At 45.1% G+C, this 20,598-nt stretch overlaps 1 protein-coding gene across 1 annotated transcript in view; it reads left to right on the top strand.

Annotated features, from left to right (window-relative positions):
* Positions 1-3,043: 3,043 nt before the first annotated feature.
* Positions 3,044-20,598, top strand: part of RBM6 (RNA binding motif protein 6) — a 53,803-nt gene continuing 36,248 nt past the window's right edge. Inside the window, exons 1-4 of the mRNA XM_066558199.1 lie at positions 3,044-3,153; positions 5,344-6,682; positions 7,445-7,534; positions 8,523-8,592. Coding sequence (XP_066414296.1) covers positions 3,110-3,153; positions 5,344-6,682; positions 7,445-7,534; positions 8,523-8,592 — 1,543 coding nt within the window. The 5' untranslated portion in view covers positions 3,044-3,109. The remainder of the gene's footprint in view (positions 3,154-5,343; positions 6,683-7,444; positions 7,535-8,522; positions 8,593-20,598) is intronic.

The raw sequence follows: 20,598 nt of genomic DNA, 5'->3' as shown, positions 1-20,598 counted from the left end.
TTTCCTTTCTTCAGCCTTACAGAAACTTTACTGAGTACAGAAAGTTGTTCCACAGCAAACTGCTTCCTCTGCTCTCGTGTGTAGTTCTGTGTTTGATTTCCTCATGCTCTATAAATACCAAGTCTTGGCAAAATCTGTTTGGAGAAAAGCTCTGAATATCAGAGTATTTTTCTGAAAATAGCACCCAGTCTGTCACCAATTACCCTTCTCTCCCCCATATTTGAGAAAAAGGTGTGAAGTTGGGTGTAAATTGGTGAGGAGACACTTGAGGGCTGTGCTGGCCCCTTGACAGATGTCTTTATTTAGTCCTCAAGAAGACCAGTTGCTTAGTCTGGCTCAGCTGCACAATCCCCATGATCAAAGCCATTATTTTCCCATAGCAGGATATAAATTGGAATAAGAGCTCCAAGAGTTTGCTGTCAGGCTTGGCACATGCAGATGGGGAAGTGGAGTCAGGAACATCCCCATGGTTGTCTGGGGAAGCACTGGGGAGGGCAGGGGCACGGTCCTGAGGAAGTCATTGGGAGTAATTGCCAGGGGGCATCTGGAGCTCCACCAGCCTCTCCTGGCAGGGTTGTGTGGCCACCAGTCATTGGAGGAACTAAAACCACAAAGGAGCTTCTCCTTGTTTAGTTGTGCCCTTTGTATCTTTGGTGGAGCTGAGGCTTTGCAACTAGAAGATAGAGCCAGCTGGGATAGGAGTAGGGAAAGACAATGCATATCTGCCTCCCAAATGTTCAGGGTAATTGTAACTGCTCATTATTGTCCTAGAGAGCTGTTGGTCTGGGCTCTGCCAGTGACTGGCCTGTTTCCATCTCCTCAAACACTTGGTTGTGACCAGAGTATGACAAAACTAATGGGTGCACAGTTCCAAGCATGCAGGTGGCTTTTTGCCATGATCACTGTTGGCCTGGGGTGTCTTTGGCAAACAGCCTCCCTCACACTGACCTGTCTCCCAGCATTTACCTGGGAGCTGGGAGGTGGCAGCTGAGCTGGCAGATACCTGCCCGTGGCAGAAGGGTGAATCCTCACGATGTCTCATCACGGTGTGCTTTTTTTGGAGCAGTTGTAGCAGAGTGTCCCTTCAGGAGATCTTGGCGTCAGTGGAAGCCGGGCTAAGACCCTTCTGTCCCTGTCCTGCAGTTTGCTGTCACCTTGGTTTGTGGGCTTGTGTGGTAAAGCGTATCACTGAAGTGACCTGGGTTAAATATAACTCTCTTCTGAGGGTCATCCGTGGTGCAGACCCAGAAAAGCACAAGCTGGCACAACTTACCCCCGGTGCTTTGCCAAAGGCGCAGGCGGGGAGCAAATCAGGCTGAGTGGGGGCTGTCAGAGCCAGTGTTGCTCCCTGTGTTATTGAACCATGACCTCATGCTCCCGGAGGTTGCTGCATGGCTCAGCAGGCCTGTGCCAGGGCTGGTAGCTGTCCAGTGGTATTTTTTTCCTTGTCTGATAATTTGAATTTTATGTCTAAACAGTTTCCAGCTGGCAAGGGATTTTATTTTATTTTTTTTTAAGCGTTGATAAGGTTGTTAACTTCAGGAGAAGTGGAGTAGGGGAGGGAAATCCAGAAGGGAAGAGCAAGAAATGCGAGGTTTGCAGGCTGCAAAAGATCTCGGATGAAAGGACTGGCTGACAACACGAACCATCTCCCTTTGCCAGCCCTTGCCATGGAGGGGGTGTGGTCTTGGTTCTCTTAGAAAGGGAACTTTTCCTCCTAGAAAGGTGGAGGAGATCCTTGGGACCAGGGCAGTTATTTATCAAGAGCCGTGTAAGATGTGAGCAGACTGCGTGGCCAACGGAATGAACCTGTTTCTTTGGGAGTGACACTGGGGTGGATGGATCAGTGGTGGTTGCACAGGCTGCCTTCCTCATCCTCTGCATGCTTGCCTTCTGCCAGAACCTGCTGTCCCTGGCTCCCACCTGAGCCTTCCCTGGTGGGTAGTGGACCCTGGCAAGAGCATGGACTGTCTCTTGGCACAGCAGCTCCCTCAGCTCTTTGGCACAGACAGCTGCCAGCAGCAGCATCTGGAATGGAAGGTCTGTCTACTTCTAACCTGCTCTGCTGACCTGCCTATGCTATGGCAGCGCTGACCTTTGGAAAGGAGAACAAACAGGACTTTGTGTGCCTTTCTTTGACAAGAGCTGCTCCAGCCAGGCCTGGCAGTGACTGTCTGTGCTGTCCTCTGTCCCCTCAACCACTGGAGGTAAATAATTCAGCTTTGGAACAATGTGTAAGCACCAGGTCTCCCAGCCTTGGTCTGGTGGCATGGCAGCCCTCCTGCCTGACTGCAGCTGGACTGGCCAAGCAGGTTTGAGGCCAGCAGCTTGCCATCTCCCTCAGTTTTCTCCATGCTCTGCTGCAGCCTTTTTTTTTTTTCTTTTGGAAAGACGGAAGTACTTCCTATTTCAAGTCCTGGCTTTGGTTATCGCCAGGAAATCCTCACCTTCTCTGCTGGTGGGAGGAAGTGGATGAAATTTTAGATTTCTGTTGAGGCAAGTGTTATTTGCGTCACTCTACTTGATGAGGGCAGCGTTGGAGAACAGTGCCTGTCATGATTTATTGGCAAAACCTCCTCTGTTGTCTACATACTTCTGAGGGCAGAGTATTCATGGTAGACCAAGAATGGTGATCATTTCCTTGAACAGCAAAGAGCTTTTGGCAAAAATAGTTTGGATTAAACATTAATTGCAAACTGTTGTTCGGCAGCGGTCCTTGTTGTTTATGGATGGCAACATTCTCACATTTCTAGCTGCACCCTCAATAGTGTCAGACAGCACAGTATGTTGGAAAGCTCTATGTTAATCAAGACAGATATCAAATTGTTTGCCCACCATATTGACAGTTTGATTTCAGGAGTTATTTGGCACTTAGAAATTTGGACATGGAGAAATGCAACACTTCATTCACGCCTCAGTGTGGTCTTGTATATCTGTGGATCCTGATCAGATGTTACACATATCCCTTCTAACCAGCAGTGTTTTTCTCATGTCATGTGTGTTCTTTACCTTGTGACTTATCGTCATGCTTTTTATTCAACAGGTTGTGGTGTCTGTGTGTTGTTAGAGTGAATTAACCATTTCTGGAAGCCTACCAGACAAGATCAAAATGTGGGGAGACCATCGACAAGGCAACAGAATGGGGTCTTTTCGGTAAGCACTTCAATGCTTTGTTTCAGGAATGTTCTTAAATACAATAAGCCTTGGGAACTCACTGTTTACTGTTTTGGTAGAAGTTACGAGGTCTCTATGGAGCTAGTTGTGATGGCCAAAGAACAGACAAGTTAATTGATGGTTTTTGCATTTCTGTGAAGCTTTTAATTTAGTTTTTAAGCAACAGCTGCTTTTAATATTTCTAGTTCTCCACACCACCTTTTCTAGTGATACTTAGTTTAGCTGTTGTGAGCTAATGTGATGTGCTATATGGCTTTTGGTATTATGTGCTGTTAATGCCTGTAAGAGAAGAAAATTAGTTCAGAAATACCGGCACATTGATTGCACGCACAATTTTATTAAAACATTGAGAGTTTAATTCTTTCCATGAGGTTAATAAGTCCATATATCATAGAATCACAGAATGGTTTGATTGGAAGGGACCTTAAAGACCATCTTGTTCTAAACCCCTGGTGTGGGCAGGGGCACCTTCCACTATCCCAGCCTGCTCCAAGACTGCCCAACATGGCCTTGAACCCTTCCAGAGATGGGGCATCCTTCACTGGGCAACCTGTGCCAAGGCCTCATCATCCTGACAGGGAAGAAGTTACTTCTGGTATCCAATCTAAACCCACTATCTTTCAGTTTAAGCCAATTCCCCATTGTCCTACCACTACATGCACTTGCAAAACGTCTGTATCCCCATATACTCCTTCATAAGACATTTTTGAATGTCACTGCAACTGTTCTAAAGATTAATATGCAGCTGACCTGTACAGCACAATATTTTTATTAGTTTGTGTTCCTCTGGTGGTTACTTGGGACCTGTGTTTGCAAGAGAGTGCCGGCTATAAAAATGAAGCCACCAAAATCTAGAATTTTCCTCTGTTGTGCATCATTCTTTCATCCTTTACTCATTTGGGCACCCCAGTCCCTTGAAAATTAGCGTGATAAAGGAACTACTCATGGCATGCCTTAGGTTTCTGCTGTAAGAGTACTTAAATAATTGTCTACTGTAATGTGTTGAGAAAGCTGATAAAAATCAGTATCCTCCAGAACATGTAGTAACAGTGTTGATGAGGGAGGGATTGTGTCTTGTGATTATATCAATTGTGCTGCTCTAATGATTTTTAAGTGGATTTTATTGGCATCGTTCTTTAATGTATTGGGTGGGGAATGCTAACCTTGATCCAAGCTTTAATTGCAATTCTCCATGGTGGTGAAATGGACCGTGTGCCTTAGGAAATCTGTGTATGCTTTGATTAATCTTGGTGAGTGATTCTGTAGTGAACTCAGAGTACAACATGACTTGCTGTAGTTGCTAAGGAAATGTCCACTGCTTTGGGTAGCGTTTGGTGTTATTTTAAAATGTGCTGATACTGTATCATTCTGATTTTTAAAAAATTGGAGCTTTGTAAAGTATTGGAGCCTTGCTTAGGTGAAAAATCAGATAGCTCCAGCCCACAAAAAAAAATAAAAAAGCCCCATCGGATTTTGAACAGCTGCCTTAAGAGGAAAATTCTTCCTGAGTGTTTTTATGGAGATACTGTGAGAGCTCATAGCTGTAGTCTTGTGAACTTGGTGTAAGACAGTCTGAGGCACGAGCACAGGGATATATATCTTGGATGTTGATTGTTGGCATAGTCCTGTGAGGCACCCTCAGTGAACTGATGGCTTTCAGAATTTGCCAGTTTGGACTGCAGCACAAGGAAGCATAAATGAGTCTTTGTAGCATGTCAGTAAAGCCTTTTTGGTAACCTCTGCTTTTATGTGCCTCAGGATGATGTGTTAATTTAGCTGTTTCCATACTGCCCAGAGAGCTTAAGCTCCTGGGCTCCTCACAGGCGTGTGCTGGTGATGCTAATGAACCAACACACCAGCTGCTGGCACCTCAGACAGCTGCAGAGCTGTGTGCAGTGCAGGACTATGTGGATTGCTACCATCATTAACCCATTAATGTTGCAGGTATTCTCTGTTGAGTGCTTCTGGAAATTGTGCTGAAATGGGAGCACCCCAGTTTACTTTCTCACATCTGTCGTATGCTGCCTCATCTTAAACTGCCAAACATCAATATCTTCTGCGGATCTTAGACTGTTACACAGCTCTATAAAAGTTTAGAGAAGAATGTGCTGCTGTGTAGATTTCAGACTCTTAAGCACGTTATGAATAATACTGTCTTTATTTCTACAGTGGGAGCCAAGAAGAAAGGTTTGCTCCCGGGTGGAACAGGGAATATCCTCCTTCCCTTGATAGTCTTGGTCAAGAAAGACACTCTGGCAACTTCTCTGGCAGAAAATCACTTCCTTTTGATATCCAGGCACTCTCAGGCCTCCTCAATCCTCAGTTTGCCAACAGAGAGGAACCTTCTTTCAGCTATGGAGCTAGAGATGGACCACGTAGTGACTTCAGAGGTGGGGATGGGCACCACGATTTCAGGGGCAGGGATTTCCCACCATCTGACTTCCAGGGCAGAGATGAGTCTCAGATGGATTTCAGAGGTAGGGAGCCGCCTCCTTCGGAGTACAGGGGCAGGGATATGTATTCCGGAGACTTCCGGGAGAGAGAAGGGCCCCCCATGGACTTCAGGGCTGGGGATGTTCCCTCAGGGGACTACAGGAACAGGGACACTTTCCGTATGAACTACAGGGATAGGGAAGCACACAATATGGATTACAGGGGCAGGGAGGAACCTCCATCAGACTTCAGGGGAAGGGGGTCTTATGATTTTGACTTCAGAGGTCGAGATGGGCCTCATTCAGACTTTAGGGCAAGAGACATGTCTGAGTTAGACTACAGGGGCAGAGAACATTCCTATTCAGACTTCAGAAATAGGGATGTACCTGATTTGGACTTCAGGGGCGTGGGCACCTCTGATCTGGACTTCAGAAACAGGAATGCACCATCATCAGACTTCAGAAATAGGCACAGATCCCGATCTGATCAGGATTTTAGGAGCAGAGATGTGGCTCCTCCCATGGACTTTTCAGATAGGGAAATGCCTCCTGTGGATCAAAGCCTTGTAGATTTCAGACACAACCAATCTAATGTACCTTTAGCAGAAAGAGAGGGCTCTGGTTTAAGCACCAGCAAAAGAGATGAGTCTGCACTTAGTCTAGATAGAAGTCCCTTTGGTAGCCAAAAAGGAGAATTCCAACACTCGGAAGCACCAGCCAGAGAAGAGGAATCCCTGGGACTGGGTCTTGAAGATGACACTTCACACAATTTCCAGAATAGCCGCGGACCTCTTCCTACTCTTCAGGACCAAGAGGAGCAGCCTCAGACCTTTGCTAACAAGCAGCAACAGCAGCAACTTTCTGGGGGGGAGCAGCAAAGATCCGATTCTGATCTTGGGTTAAAGGGTGAAGGTGACCTGGATTTCCTTGGGAGGCAAGATACAGACTACCGGAACATGGAATATCGGGATGTGGATCACCGGCTGCCGGGACATCAAATGTTTGATTATGAACATGGCAAGTCCTTTGCAGAAGGAAAACCCAGCAAAGATTCTAGGCCCTATAAGAACCTTCAGGTAGGTGTTTTTGTCAATTGATGTCTCTGTTAAATGTGTGTTGGCCAAAGATTGGAAGGAGCTGGGAAGGAGTCTTCATCCATGTCCTGTCACTTCAGTTCTATTCTAATTCACCATCCTTCTCTGAGATCATTCTCTGCTCCAGATTATTTATTATTTGGGCACCATTTCTATCTCAGAAACACTTCCCAAGAGAAGTGCAGTTTAGCAAGTGAGAGTTACTAAATATGTAGAACCAGATTTGTCTCAGAAAGTCCCCAGGTTGAAAATGGCCAGACAGAGGGTGTTGGGGGAACTGCTTACAGATAAATGTATTTTGTTGTTTTGCCATGGATGTTGCTTATGAGCAGTATCAGAGGGAAGCTACTGCCTTGGGTGGGCCTGTGTACTACTATCTCAGATATACTTTGATTTCCTCCAGAGTTATCTTGGAAACCTGAAGGTAGTGGTAACTACTGAGTTAATACCTTCTATTGAATTTGAATAACTACTATTGAATTTGAATCTCCCACTGCTGGAAAGCAGAGAGATATGATCTGCCCATTTTATTTTCCTGCAGCTAGATCTTCCTATACAGCTCAGTGAGCATGTGAAGAGCTCCTCCAGAGCTCCCTGAATCTCCAACAGGGGTTAAAGCTTTGAGTCAGGCTGCGTATGGGCATTTGCCTTTGAATTTTCCCCTGCTTTATTTTGCTACTGCTTCTGTATCTTGTGAGCCAGCATCTCTCATTTGTAAAATCATCTTGATTGTGTGAACTCAAGGACCAAGATTACCGGACCTGCCCCAAGTATGTGAAGCCAAGCAAGCTCATTCGACTCGGAGGAGTGCCTGAAACTGCCACAAAGGATGATGTAAGTGGGATGTTTCTCATCCAGAAACTTCTCTCGAGGGTTTCTAAAGTACCACTTTGAAGTCTGGTTAATGCATATCAGATGGTCTGTCATTTCCCCAGGGGAAAATCCAGATTTAGAAGTCACTGCAATGTTACCTGTTATCTGATTATTCTGGGTTTTTGGGGCTTCTGGAAGTGATGAGTTTTCCTGTGGTTGCATGTGGGGTGTTGATAGCTAGAAGCCTTGACTCCAGACTCTGCAACATGCCTTACTTCATCACTGCTTTATTTATACCAAATATTGTTACTACTATTTTGGGCTCAGAAGACAAGTAGTGTCTAAGTGAACTTGTTTGTTCTTAGTTACTTGAAATTGCTTAAATGAGATCTTACAAAGATGGAAAAGATATCTGCTGTTCCTGCTGGTTTTAGTAAGAAAAACATAAAATTATGTAGGCTACATGGTGAGAGTAGCTCCATTTCCTATGAATTAGGACTTCAGTTTTGGGGTTTTTTGTTTATTTGGTGAAGGTTCCAGGCATGAGAACCCCTACACGCAGCAGTTTTTGCTAGGCTTAGCTGTAGTGATCATCTTCTGAGGCTCCATAAAGGAGAACTCATAGGAGAACTTTGTCCTTCGGAGGATGATAAGACCCAGAACAGTTGCCCTTGTACTTTGATTTTCTTAAAGGCAGTAGGACATCTTTGACCTTAAATAAGGATCTGATCTGAGTCTGGCTGAAAGCTGTGTAATAAATCTTTGAACAGTTGAATTGTGGTGTAAACGGTGCTCATTTCTTCAAACAAAACCCAAAAATACTCTGAAAACTCGGTACAATAACTCGGCTGGAACTTAATTCTCAGGTACTGCTGGAAAGCGTGTCAGTTTGTAACAGCCTTAACCTAGAAAGAATAGAACTCTTGGAGAGACAGAAATGTGCATTGGCAAGTACCTTGGGTTTGGAGGTTTGATTTTGGAGATGAAGTGGATCTTGTTTTTCCTGTAGATCCTCAATGCTTTCCGAGGGCCTGATGGGACCCCTGTGAAGGACCTGCGACTGAAAGATTACAGCTCAGGTAAGAATGCTTTTCCAGTGCTTCTAGTTTCAAGGTGACAACAGGGTATTTTTTACACCAATATCCTCTTAGGCAATTTGCTTTAAGTCTTACATGCCCTAATTGCAGGTATTTTTAAATGAAAATGCCCTGTGAGTTTTGTAGTTTGTCCTCTTGGCCTCAAAATTGATGAGTATACTGACTGCTGCCTCAGAGGTAAAGCATGTGTCCAGCTGCCTCTGGAGAAGTGTAGGAGCAGCAGGAAGAGCTCTGAAGCTGTTCTAATAGCTATCAAGTGTAAAGCCATGGGACAGCAGGTTAATTTTTCCCTATTTTTTTTGAACTATTACTAAATCCTTTTGGAATGTTCTAAATCTTGTTTCTGAGGTGGTCTTACTGTGGAACAAATGCTGCACAGATAGTGTCCTCAGGAAACCTGTTCCATCCTAACATTTCTCCTTCAGTAACCTGAAACTGGTGCCCTGCTTAGGTATGAAGACAGGTTAAATAAAAAGACAAAGTAAGTTTTATAAGCAGATATCCAAATACTGGGTCTGTATGTTCTTCCTCATTCAAAGAATAAAGTTCTGCTGTACTTCTGATCAGTGTGTATAGGATTCTGAAGAAAGAATTATTTTACAAGGCTGCTTTGTGAAAGAGTTGTACTGGAGCAAAGATGTGCGATGGTAGGAAGGGTGAGTCCTGGGGATTGGTGTGGATAATACTAGTAGGAAATACCTGGAAACTGGTATTTTATTTTAATTTTATTTTTAAACCTAGGAGAGCAGAGGCTTCTAAATTCATCAGTGCTTTTTCATATTTTCAGTGTGAGTTGTACATGAAGCAGCTGGAATTCTTGGTGTCAATACATTATGTAAAGGCTTCCAATGTGTTGAGAAACTGGGGCAGTGGGGTATTTGTGTATTTTTGTTTCTGGAAGCTGTCAAAGGAGATTTCACAACCTTCTCAGGAACCTTTGAACTAAAGAACATCCCTTTGTCACGTAATCTGGCCTAACAAGCAGGGCTTAAGGGGCACAGTTAGTCTTTCTTGCTTTCCTCTTTCCTAAGCATATTTCAGTATTGCTGTCGTCACCCACACAGCACTGACTGCAACACAATAATTGCAACACGTTCCTTTCTTGCCTGTGCTGATGAGATTTATCAGTTGTTTTGGGGGTTTTTTTCCTTCTGAAACATGTCACTTCAGTAATAAACCAATTTGAACTGGAAATTTCTTTGTAAGTCTCTTCCCATGTACATTATTAGGACTTACTGCCCTCATTAGAGAGCTGCTGTTTCTTCCTTCCCCTTCCCTGTTTCAAAGGCTGCTCAGGATGAGACGCAGTGTCTGAAGTTATGTGCAGAGGCTCCGGTATCTGCGGGTGCTCACATGTGATGCGAGGGCTGCAGTTTTCTGCTGTCTCTCCAAAAGCTGCATTCTGTTCCAGGCTGTCTCTTCAGCTGCAAAGTTGGCTTTTTAAAAAGTTTTTCTGGCAATTGTGGGGAGGCAAAGAATGAAGTTAAAATTAGCTCGTGTTTTATGAGCTGTGTAAAGCTGTTGTTTAACCCTGTCCAGTCAACATCAGTCATTTAAGCGGCGTAGCTTTGTTCCAGGTTACGTGGAGGCTCCAAAGTCTTTGTTTTGCATTGTGTCCTGAGGCTGCATTTAAACAGCTCTCTGATCCTTCTTGCACAAGATGGATGTGTCTAGGGCAATAAAAGCTTCCTGCATTGTGAATACTTGTTTTAGAAATTGGGTAACTAGAAGCTGTAGTAAAATTAATCCAGCTTTTCACATTGGCTCCTCCTAGAGAAGTGTGTAGAATTGATTTAATATTAACTTCTGAAAAGCTAAACCTCTGAAACTAGAGGCCAGCCATGGGCTAAACAATGCTTTTGTGATGGGGTGTGTATGTAAATATCCATAAGAATTAAAAGCATACCTTTTGGATTACTGATGTCTGGGATACACCTGCACTGCTGTATCGGCTCGGTGGGACAATGGCAGCCTGGCTCAGAGGAGCACGTGCTAAGCCAGTCTGAGTGGGTTGTATATTTTTGAGTGCTGTCCAGAAATGTTAAAAATAACATTAATCATGAGTATGCATGTTGAGTGTGTTTGAGAGAAGAATGCCTGCAGCTGTGGGGGGAACAATAACAGCCGTAACAAATAACACGCAATTAACTCAAAATAAGTGAGGTTTGGATCAGTTTCTCAAAAAGATAACGCTTATCATAAAGCTTATCTCAGCAGCTTCAGTGTAATGATTCCACTGTATGATCTTTACAAGACTCATTCTGGTTTGGGGAAAAAGATATGGTTGATTTTTCTTGGAAAAAGCAGCTCAATTTCTTTATAAAGCCTCTTTTTTTACATACCCTGTATGTGCGAAGGAAAGTCTATTTTCACAGAAGGCTGTGCTGAGAATGGAACTCTGTTCTTAATATACCTGGTGTGATTTTGTTATGCATTCAAGCTGTTGATTCTTTAGATTATTTTGTCTCTGAAGCCCACAAACTGAAATGATGGCTAGATTTTAAACAAGGCAGTGAGAGACCTTAAGAAGTGGCATAGTAATTCTATTTAAATCAAAGAGGCAGATATTTACAATGATAAAATGTCAAAGTCAGACTTTATAGTATTACCCTAAAAGACATTAACTTGTAATTTCCATCAGTTAGATTTTTGAGTTGATGCCTGTACATTCAGACTGAAAGTGCCAAATCCATTTTTGGGGGGAGGAGGGCTTCTTCCAGTGTGATGTATAAGCCTTGGCAGAAATAACTATGTTAAATCTTTCAGCTTGAGTTCTCAAGTGTGTTTGGTCGTGTCTGTCCAATTAATCTTTGCAAAGAACAAACCTTGAGGTGACTGTGGAGCCTTCTCAAAGACTATCAGCTGCTTTGGTGTGCAGGATGTCCTGGAGCCTTGTGTGGAGGCAGAGCATGGATGTCCCACTGCTCCTGTAGATGCCTGTGGTGATGACTTGTCAGCAGCTCTCTGGGAAGGGGTTGTGAGCTCCCCTATCCCATCTGAAGGTGCTTGTCTCTCCTTGCTGGGCTCTGGGTTTTCATGTGGCTTTACACCGTGGTGTCCCCTCCTTGGAGGTGTTAGTGCAGTGTGTGACCACACTGGCTGCTCATGGAATGGGGTCTCTCCTCCTCCTTTTACTGTCCATGCTCCTGCCTCAGTGCTGACTGCCAGGAACTTGAAGCCGACACCTTTGACCTTTGAGGAGTCTAACATGAACACACCTTGCCCTGGTTTTGATTTTGATCATATTTTATAAACTCCTGCCTGATTTTCATCAGGCTTTATTTCTACTTCCCTGACTAATGTCAGACATAAGCCTGAGATCTCATCTGAGGGTCTGATATGCACAGAGCTCTGGCTGAGTCACTAGAGTGTGCCCTGGAGAAGGAAGCACATGGAGCCAGCCTTATCTTAAAAGGCTGCTTATCTTAAAGGACACTACAGTGGTGTCCAAAGTAATAAGTGAAAGCACAAGCCACAGTGAGCCTTCTGTTCAAATTGTTCTCCTGGATGCAGCATGCAGTGGGACAAGCTTGGAACATGTGTTTTCCAACCAGGATTCCTGTTAGTGTTGGTACCAGCAGCTGTGAAAGCTGTTCAGGGAAAGTGAGCCTGAGAAGTGGCTGGCAGCCCACAAGACTTTTCTAGTTCACTCCATAAGCCCATCTGGGGAACTGAGAAGAATTTTTGCTGGGCTAGGAGAGCCTGGTGGAGAGTGGACTCTCTCACTAGAGAGAGGAAGGGAGCTCTGAAGTGGACCTGGAGGGACCAGGTGAGCTGGATTCTAGTCAGCAGGAGCAGTGAGATCTACCCCAGCCCCTTTATGTTCTCTCTAAATTAGTGCAGAACTTCAAAAATTGGGAGATTTGGGGTTTTAACTCTGTTTTGACCCTTGCAAATACTCACTTTTGAACCCTGGGTGTGTATGTGGGAACACAGTGCAGCACCCCTGAGGAGCAAAGCAGCTGTGGAACAGGAATGCCTGGAGCAGGTAGAACAGCAGTAGTGCTTGGGGCCAGAGCAATGTCCACATGGACACAGGTGACTCCTGCTAAAGGACAGGCTTCTTCCTCTGGTGAAGGAGCACCCAAGAAATGTAGTGTCACCTGGAAACATGAGCTGCTTTTTGGCAGCTGCCTGCTCCATTTTGAAAAGCTTTTGTTTTAGCAACTATTATTGCCACTAAATTTACTTTACTGCTTGCTCAGCCTCCTTCTTGCCCTAGCATTCATGTTCTGTTTCATTTCTCCTGACCAGCCCTTTATGTGGTGCTTGGAACTGCTTCCCTTATCCCTCTCTGTGTTAAACTTAAAATTGCCTTGGCCAAGTCCTACAAGAAACTGGATTATCTTGCTTGTTCTCTCTAAGCTCTGCCGCATTGGTGCCCTGTTAAATATTAATAAGCCCCTTAGATAAATCTTTAAAAGGTGCTGCTTTTTTTTTTCCCCTTCCAAGTGCAGTGTATCTTGTATATCACAACAGTGAATCATTGGTTTCAGGAATATATCAGGAAGCCTCTGGAATTTAGATTTGTATTTTTCAGTGTTCTATTTTGCTAAAACTCATAATCTAAGAGTCCAGAAATTTCCAGCTCATAATGGAAAAATTGGTGCAGATCTTTTTTTTTTTTTTTTTTTTTTTAAATTGGTGCGCTTCTCCTCAGCAGGGATAAGTTCTCCATTTTCCATGGCTGGAGTGCATTCCAAGGCAGTGAGATCACCTTTCCCTTGAGGCAGACCTGGCTGTGCATTTGTCAGGCCCGCATATAACAGGGTTTTAGCTTTCTTGCTGTGGGTGGTGTTTGGGTAGGGCAGCTCTTGGAGGCCAGAAATGCTGGCAAGATGCTGCTCCTGCCACAGGTGCCATCGTGCTGCAGCTCTCAGCTTTAGGTAGACTGGGGAGGTGAGCTGCTCCTCTGCAGGGGGAGGGAGTGTTTCTGGAACTGTGCTGATCAGAAACCTTTTTGTGTCCTTTCTGGAGTGATCCAGTGCCCAGGGGGAAACCCTTCCGAAGGGTGGGTTTGTGGTGAGCTGGTGGCTTCCCCATATAGAGGGCTTGGCACCAACTCTCTGGAGTTAGATGAGGTGCCACAAGGACTTGGATTCTTGGGTTTGGTACAAACACACGCTGTGGGTTGCTGTGGAATGGCTCTAGCACATGCTGTGGTGCAGAGGGGCATCTGGCCTGTTGTGCTAATCATACAGAGGGCAGCTTGGCTCACCATCGATGCACCATGATGCACCATAGGATGAATAATCTCCTGTTGCTGTGCTTGGTGTTTTGCACAGTGGTGGTTGTGTGGCCCAGTCTGCAGCATCAGCCATGACTCAGGCATGCAGAGCTCAGGCACTTGCTGAGAGCTGAGGTGACCATCCCTGAGCTCACGAGATCCTGTAGCACACAGGGAGTTTCCTCTTGAGGTGTGGTCAGATCCCCCAGTGATCAGCAGAGTTCTGCAGACTGCAGGGCTCACCTGCCAGGACTTATTTTCAGCACTGATCTGCCTGAACCAATTGACTCTAGCTTGTAGCTAGAATAGTGTGCCAAGAACCAAAAAATACACTTAGCTGGAATTAGTCCATGGTCATCAATAGCAGTCCTTGCCAGTTTTCCCAGCTGTGTGGGCAGGAGGCTTTTGGCTTGCCTTGCTTGGTTTCAGGGCACTAGTGCATTGTCTCTTGGAAGTAAAAGGGGTTCTTGCTCCTCTTACCTTATCTGTCATGTGGTGGCTTGGGAAATAGGAAGTACAAATCTGGTCTAAATCAGTGTTTGTGATGGTGATCAACCTTGGTTCAGGGTTATAAGGCCTATTCCAAAAAGGCAACAAACACATCCATCCATCAAACATGCTCACAGCCTTTTTGACATACAGAATACATTTTTACAAAGGTGCTCATTCCTTTTGCATCTCTCGAGCAAAACTTCAAGGCTTTGCACAGTGTACTGACATTACCTTGATTGCTTTGTGCTAAGATGCCAAGTTGTATATCCTGGAGACCAGGTTCACATTAGCAGCACTTTAAAACCAAGTTGTTGGGTGGAACATCTTCCCAGGTATGCAGCTCACAGTCCTTTCTCATGGAGTCTAGTGAGGGCCCCAACATTCCTCAGATTCCAGGTTTCTGTACAAACATAATGTGATAGTTTGTCTTTAATAAAACTACAGTGTATACAATCTTAGCATTGGGGTTTTTTCTCTCCTCTCCTTTGTGCTGTGTATAAAGTGTCCTCCTTGGGCCTAGAAGGGTTGACAGCCATTGGGGCTCTGACTGTAGTAGTTCCTGTAGTTTATGGAGCTGCTGGTGTCTACCTTTGAGGTTGTCTCAGGCAGGTCCTTTCTGTGTCTTGTTCTCCAGGATGGAGGAAGGAGAATGGACTTTAGTGCTTTATCTGTCAGAATACAGCTCTGTTTCATTTCCTGTGGTTTCAGTGTTGTTCTCTGTCATGAATGAGTGTGTAAGAGTGTACTTCTTTACACAGAGGGACAGCAGGAAGTGACAGGCCTTTTCCCAGCAGCAGGTGTGGCTTGTAAATGCTCAGCCTTTGAAAGGGATTGGGGATATGGCTTGTTGCAGATTGTCCTGTTTATTCTAGTATAGCTCTTCAGCTTTAGTAGCTCTGAAGACCAATTTATCTGTGCAGTAAAGAGATCTGACAAATTTATGGATGCTCAGAATCCACCAGCTGGTATTGAGAGAGCTCATGATTTTGGCTTCTGTGGTAGCATAGATAAATTGCTACTGTCCCTGCCGTGCTGCGGGGGTGCCCTCCAGCTTTTTAGACTGGTTGGACAGATTTATTTCCTCTGCCTGGCACAAAAGGCACTACTCTGGTGCCCATCCTCACTGCAAAGGCAGTGCCTGCTGAGTAAACACAGGTACAGCCATTCCTGAGCATGTCCAGGAGCTCCTGTTTTCCTGGAAGCATTGAGTGTATGATGTCTCCTAATAGTAGTCCAGTGTAATAGCACAGAGATCCAGAGAAAGCCCTGTGTTCTCCAGTATTATTCACTCTGGTATAAGTGAATAATAACAGACCTACATCTGCATCTTTCCTTGGAGGAAACAGGCAAATCTTGCGCGTGGGGTCATGGGCACATTGCCAAAATCTCCCACTCATGAGGTAGATCTTCTTTTCAATCACAGATGGCAGATTCTCTGAGAACAGGGTGCACAATCCCTGTCTCCATTACCTGAGCTCCCCAAAGGTCAGTGTGTGAGAGCACAGATTCCTTCAGGGAGAAGTCCTTCATAGTCACTCCATGCTTTATGCTATAGCTGCCCTAGGAGCAATAGAACTTTGTTCTCTAGCATGGGTGAAACTCTGCAGAGTGTTTCCTCAGCTGCACCCTGCTCTGCCAAGCTTTCTCTGGAGGGAGCAAGCAGCAAGAATCTCCTGCTTCAGCTGCTGGCCATGGCTCTGCTTTAATGTGCCATCCCTCTGAATCCCAGAAGTCTCCAGAACTGCAAATGCTTTTCTTGTGTGGTAGTTGTCTCATATCCTAGGGGAAAAAACACAAGTCAAGTGTTGTAGTGATGGTGGGGAAGCTCTCTGCCTAGGAGACTGCATTGCATCCATCTGCCTTGAGGCTGCTTGGCCCACCTGGCAGATGCAGGGACCTCCACCATGCTGGCAGGTGGCCCAGCTGCCCAAGGTACTGTAAGTGTCCTTTGGTGAGCTGTTACATGGAGTTACTTTAATGGGAGACCTCTTCTTGTCCCAGAGGAGAAGGAACATCTTTGTGTTGCACCAGAGCAGCTGGGGGTTTGCCACAGTTGTTTTTGCAAAGGCAGGTGGTGGCTCCCCGTGGATGTGAGGTGACCTAATGCCCTCAGCTTGCTGGGGTTGTGCAGGAGCACGACTGACTGCACTCATTCCTAGGATCAAGAAGCTGGGTTGCCTCTTGGATTGGCTGCCTTTGTCATGTTGCCATCCTGCCTTCTTTCCAAAACTATCTTTGCTTTGGCACAGACAGGGCTGCTGTCACTACAGGATCTTTTCATTTGGTCTTCTAAAACTCCGGAGATATTTTTTTTGTCTTCACACTGCTTACAGCCTCTATGAGAACAACATTATGGTTTTCCTTTATTTAGATCTTTGATATAACAAACTATGGTGAAGTAACACATTACTACGTGTCAGTTGTTCAGTAGAAACTGTGTCTGTATAGAGACAAGACTTATTTTAAATCTCAAGTCTTTGATCTCTATATCTGAAGCCAAAGAACAGTAATTTTAAGGCAGGCTTTCAGGATTTTTAGCCAAACTATTGCATGCTAGCAGGGACCCTCCATTTGCTGTCAAAATTCACTTTGCTAAGACACGTCTGTTTCAGAGGCAGAATGTTCCTTATTCCAAAGCTCGCAGAGCAGCTTCCTGGAGCTCTAAATGTGTCCCTACTCCTAAGTATTAAGCATTTGTGCCATTTTCAGTGCAGAAGACAGCCGAGCATGCTTTGGGAGCATCCGTAAAGGATTGTGTATACATAGAAGCACTTAAGGGAAAGCAGAAGTCCTCTGCAATCTATGTGCACCCTCTCCTTGCATTCTGATTTCATCTGTTGTACACAGCCTGTGGTACTGTAGACTTGCACAGCTGAAAGGAAGTAGCTAAATAAGGTACAAGAGTCCTTTTACACAGTTGACCTAAAACATAGGGGGAGATGAGGACATGAGTGTTTTATGGCTGTGCTAGGGCCAAAATCTGGGCAAGTTCAAGTGTTCCTGTTGGAAAAATCATTTGGACAGTGTAGCTGTGCTGCAGCGTGCTCAGAGATTGTGTGGGGGAAATACCACCCCAATTTCTTTCCTTTTTGACAGAGTTTATGTTGATCATATATACTTCTACAAATCATTACTCCATTTTAATTTCTTGTGCATCCTGAAACTGTAGTATTGTACTGATCAATAGGTGAAGAGGCCAGGATTTATATCTTCATGTGAAACCTTGCCTGTGAAGTTAGGCCTCTTTGAGTCAAAAACCCCACTGTTCTTCAGCAGTGGTTTTGCTTTGCTGGTTTGATTGCTTTGGTTTTATTTCTATGGTCTGAAGAATACCAGAGGGTGTCCAAGAGCTCTCACTCACAGAGGAGCACTGCTTACCTTGGGATGCCTGTGCAACCAGTTCCTGCCATTGGGTGCCTGGCCTTGTTCCTCCGTCAAAATCCCATGCCCTGCTTCTGGTAACAGCACCTAAATTGTTGGCATTCTGACAGGCAAACACTGTGAAGGCTTCGGAAACAAAAATATCCAAGCTCAGCAGCTGCTACACAGAGCTGAACCAGCCCTATGGAGGAAGCAGGGAAGAGGCGCAGCAACAGTTGGTGGTAGGAGCCTCTGTAGTTGCTCCCGCTTAAGAACCAGCCTTGAGCCACTTGGTTGTGTTTCAAATGTTGTCCTCTGGGTAATGTGATTGTTGCAGATGGTGGAAAAATCAGCAGCCATTGCTTTTTGAAGATGTGGTGCCATTGTTCCACAGGCTTCCATTTCAGTTGCCTCCCTGCCATGGCCTAAAATGGAAGGATGCTGTGGAGGAGCTGGGGTTAGGGGGGCAGAGCAGGGGTGGCGTGCCGCCCAAGGCTGATGTTACTCCATAGTTCTCACATCCTGAGTGTGCTTGTCAGATCCATGCAAAGCTCTGAATCTGGAGGAGGGGAAAAGTGTCAAGCCCCCACACGTCTTCAGCAGTGGTTTTCAGCAAGTGGCTCCAGGCTGCTCTCTTCTTGCATCACCACTGTGGTGCTGTCTGTGCAAGGACAGCTCGTAGTGAATTCCAGAACGCTGCGTCCCTCTGCGAGCCGACCACAAGAGCTGAACGTCTGGCCTGGAGCTGCATTTTGGCAGGATATGGGGCCCATGGTTATTGTTTTTGTACATGTTATTGCTGCTTTGTTTGTGAGTTCGGTGGGGGAGAGCAGAGGAGGGGAAAGTGCAGAAGGAGAAATGTGCTGGGCTTCTCCTTAACTGTCTCCGTGTAATGCTTGGAATGATCCTCTGGCGTACATCCCTCCAAGCGTCTGAGCTTTTGTGTCTCTGTATAACATTCAGCCTTGCACTCTCAGTTGTGTCATGCTGGATTACATCCACGTCTAAACTACTCATTCCCTTCATGAGGACTGGGATGTAAATGTCCTCTTATTGCAGAGCAAATAGAATGAAAACTTCTGCAATCTTGCTTTGTGTTTCTCATGAGGTCTCCTACACATAGAAGTAAGTTAGTGCTCTGATCTTGCCTTGCTGATTACAGCAAGCTTTCAAAAATCCTCTCTGAAGGGGAACCAGGAGCCTTATGGGCTGACAAATATCATTCATGTAGCTCTTCTCTAAACAGAAGGGAAAGAAGCGACTCGAGAATTCTGGATTTGAGTAAGGCTTTAAAATGTACCACGTGAGGCTGCACACTGTGCAGGGAGTAGCAGAGGTGACTGCCTGGAATGCAGAGCAGTCTCCCAGCAAGGGGCAGCACTGCTTCTGGAGAACAGCTGCCTTCTGCAGAGAGGAGAACTCCTTCATTTTCAAAATGTCATCCGGTGTGGCTGTACTGCAGAGCAGAATGGATGCTGTGAGAACAGCTGAATCAATTTGGTTCTGTCAATTCTGCCAGCTGAAACCACACCTCTAGTTCCAGGTGCCCACTTGATGTACGAGTGTTAAGTGCCTTTAGCTGCCTTCCACCACAGATGTTGTGCTGCTGGACTGCATCTTCCACTAAGCTGAACAACACACAGATTGATAAATTTCCATTTAGCATAATTATATTGACTAAAATAATATGGGAAAAGGGAATAAATTCCTCTATGAGGTGGAAGAGGTGCTAGATTCAAATTGGAGTCTTGTTATTAGAGGCAAAGGTACGAAGTCAGGATTGTGTTGTTAGAACAGCATGCAAAGAGCTCCCAGAATAAAAGAAAAAGATAAAAAAATCAGTAGGGCTTGATGATGAAATAATTTTGTGTGGTCTGGTCTTTGATGTGGTAAAGTACAAAGATGGCAAAGTGAGAGAGAAGGAAAAACTAGGGAGTGCAGCAAATGTTCTTAGGCAGAGGCTTGAGGGAGATGGGGACTGTTTCCCAGGAGGCTGGAATGCCTTGCCTGGGAGAAGCATGCATGGAATTACCTTTTCATGGAAGGTGAGGGGCTGAAGCAGTAGGAACCAGATACACACCTGGGTTGAAAATAACTGGAGTAGAGATGTGCATCTTTAGTAGAAGGCAAGGGAACTCCTCACCAGGACAGCTAAGTGCCTAAAGTGGCACGAATCGCTTGCAGACCAACCTTCCTCTCATTCCAAACCAGCCAAAAGAGCAGCAGGAGGAGGGAGCCAAACCCTCTCACTGCTTATGCTCATGTAGGATCATCTCTGCCCAGGATCATCTGGAAAGTGCTGTTTTGGAGTGTGGTGGCCTTGACACATGAAGGGTGAGGTTGTGACTTTAGGTTGTTCCTCAGCCTTGCAGTTCTTGAAGATCGTTTCAACATCAGGGATGGATCTTGAGTTGGTCTTAGATTCTGTAGTGTTCACCCTGCACTTTGGGACACTATATTTCAGTGCAGGTAGCTGGAGTACACAATTAAATCAGTGGATCCCTTCTGCAGTGATGGAGATGACAGCTTTCCAAGGAGTGAGAAGAGTAAAGGCTCTATAGTTTCCTGAATCTAAACTTAAAGTTCCCACACCCTCTTATGTGTGCAGTGATATCTATACCAAAATGAGGAAGTTGGAGTTCTCGTTCCTGTTCAGCTGCACTTTTTCATAATGCAAGGGATTGGACTTCAAAAAGTAAGCAGGTGTTGAAAGAAAAATAGCAAAGGCAAAGGAATTGTGTTAGTTCTTTCTGAAATATTGCCCAATTAAAATGCTGGCTATTCGTGTAAAATATATCTGCAGCAAGGTACTTGGAAATGATTTATCAACACTTACTTTGGAGAGTGCTGCCTCCAAGGTAGCACAACATGTGAAACTGGCAATGGAAAGTCACTATGACTTAGAAAAA

Source organism: Molothrus aeneus, chromosome 12, assembly GCF_037042795.1.
Source record: "Molothrus aeneus isolate 106 chromosome 12, BPBGC_Maene_1.0, whole genome shotgun sequence".
Lineage (NCBI taxonomy): Eukaryota > Metazoa > Chordata > Aves > Passeriformes > Icteridae > Molothrus > Molothrus aeneus.
This window is presented reverse-complemented; position numbering and strand designations above follow the sequence as displayed.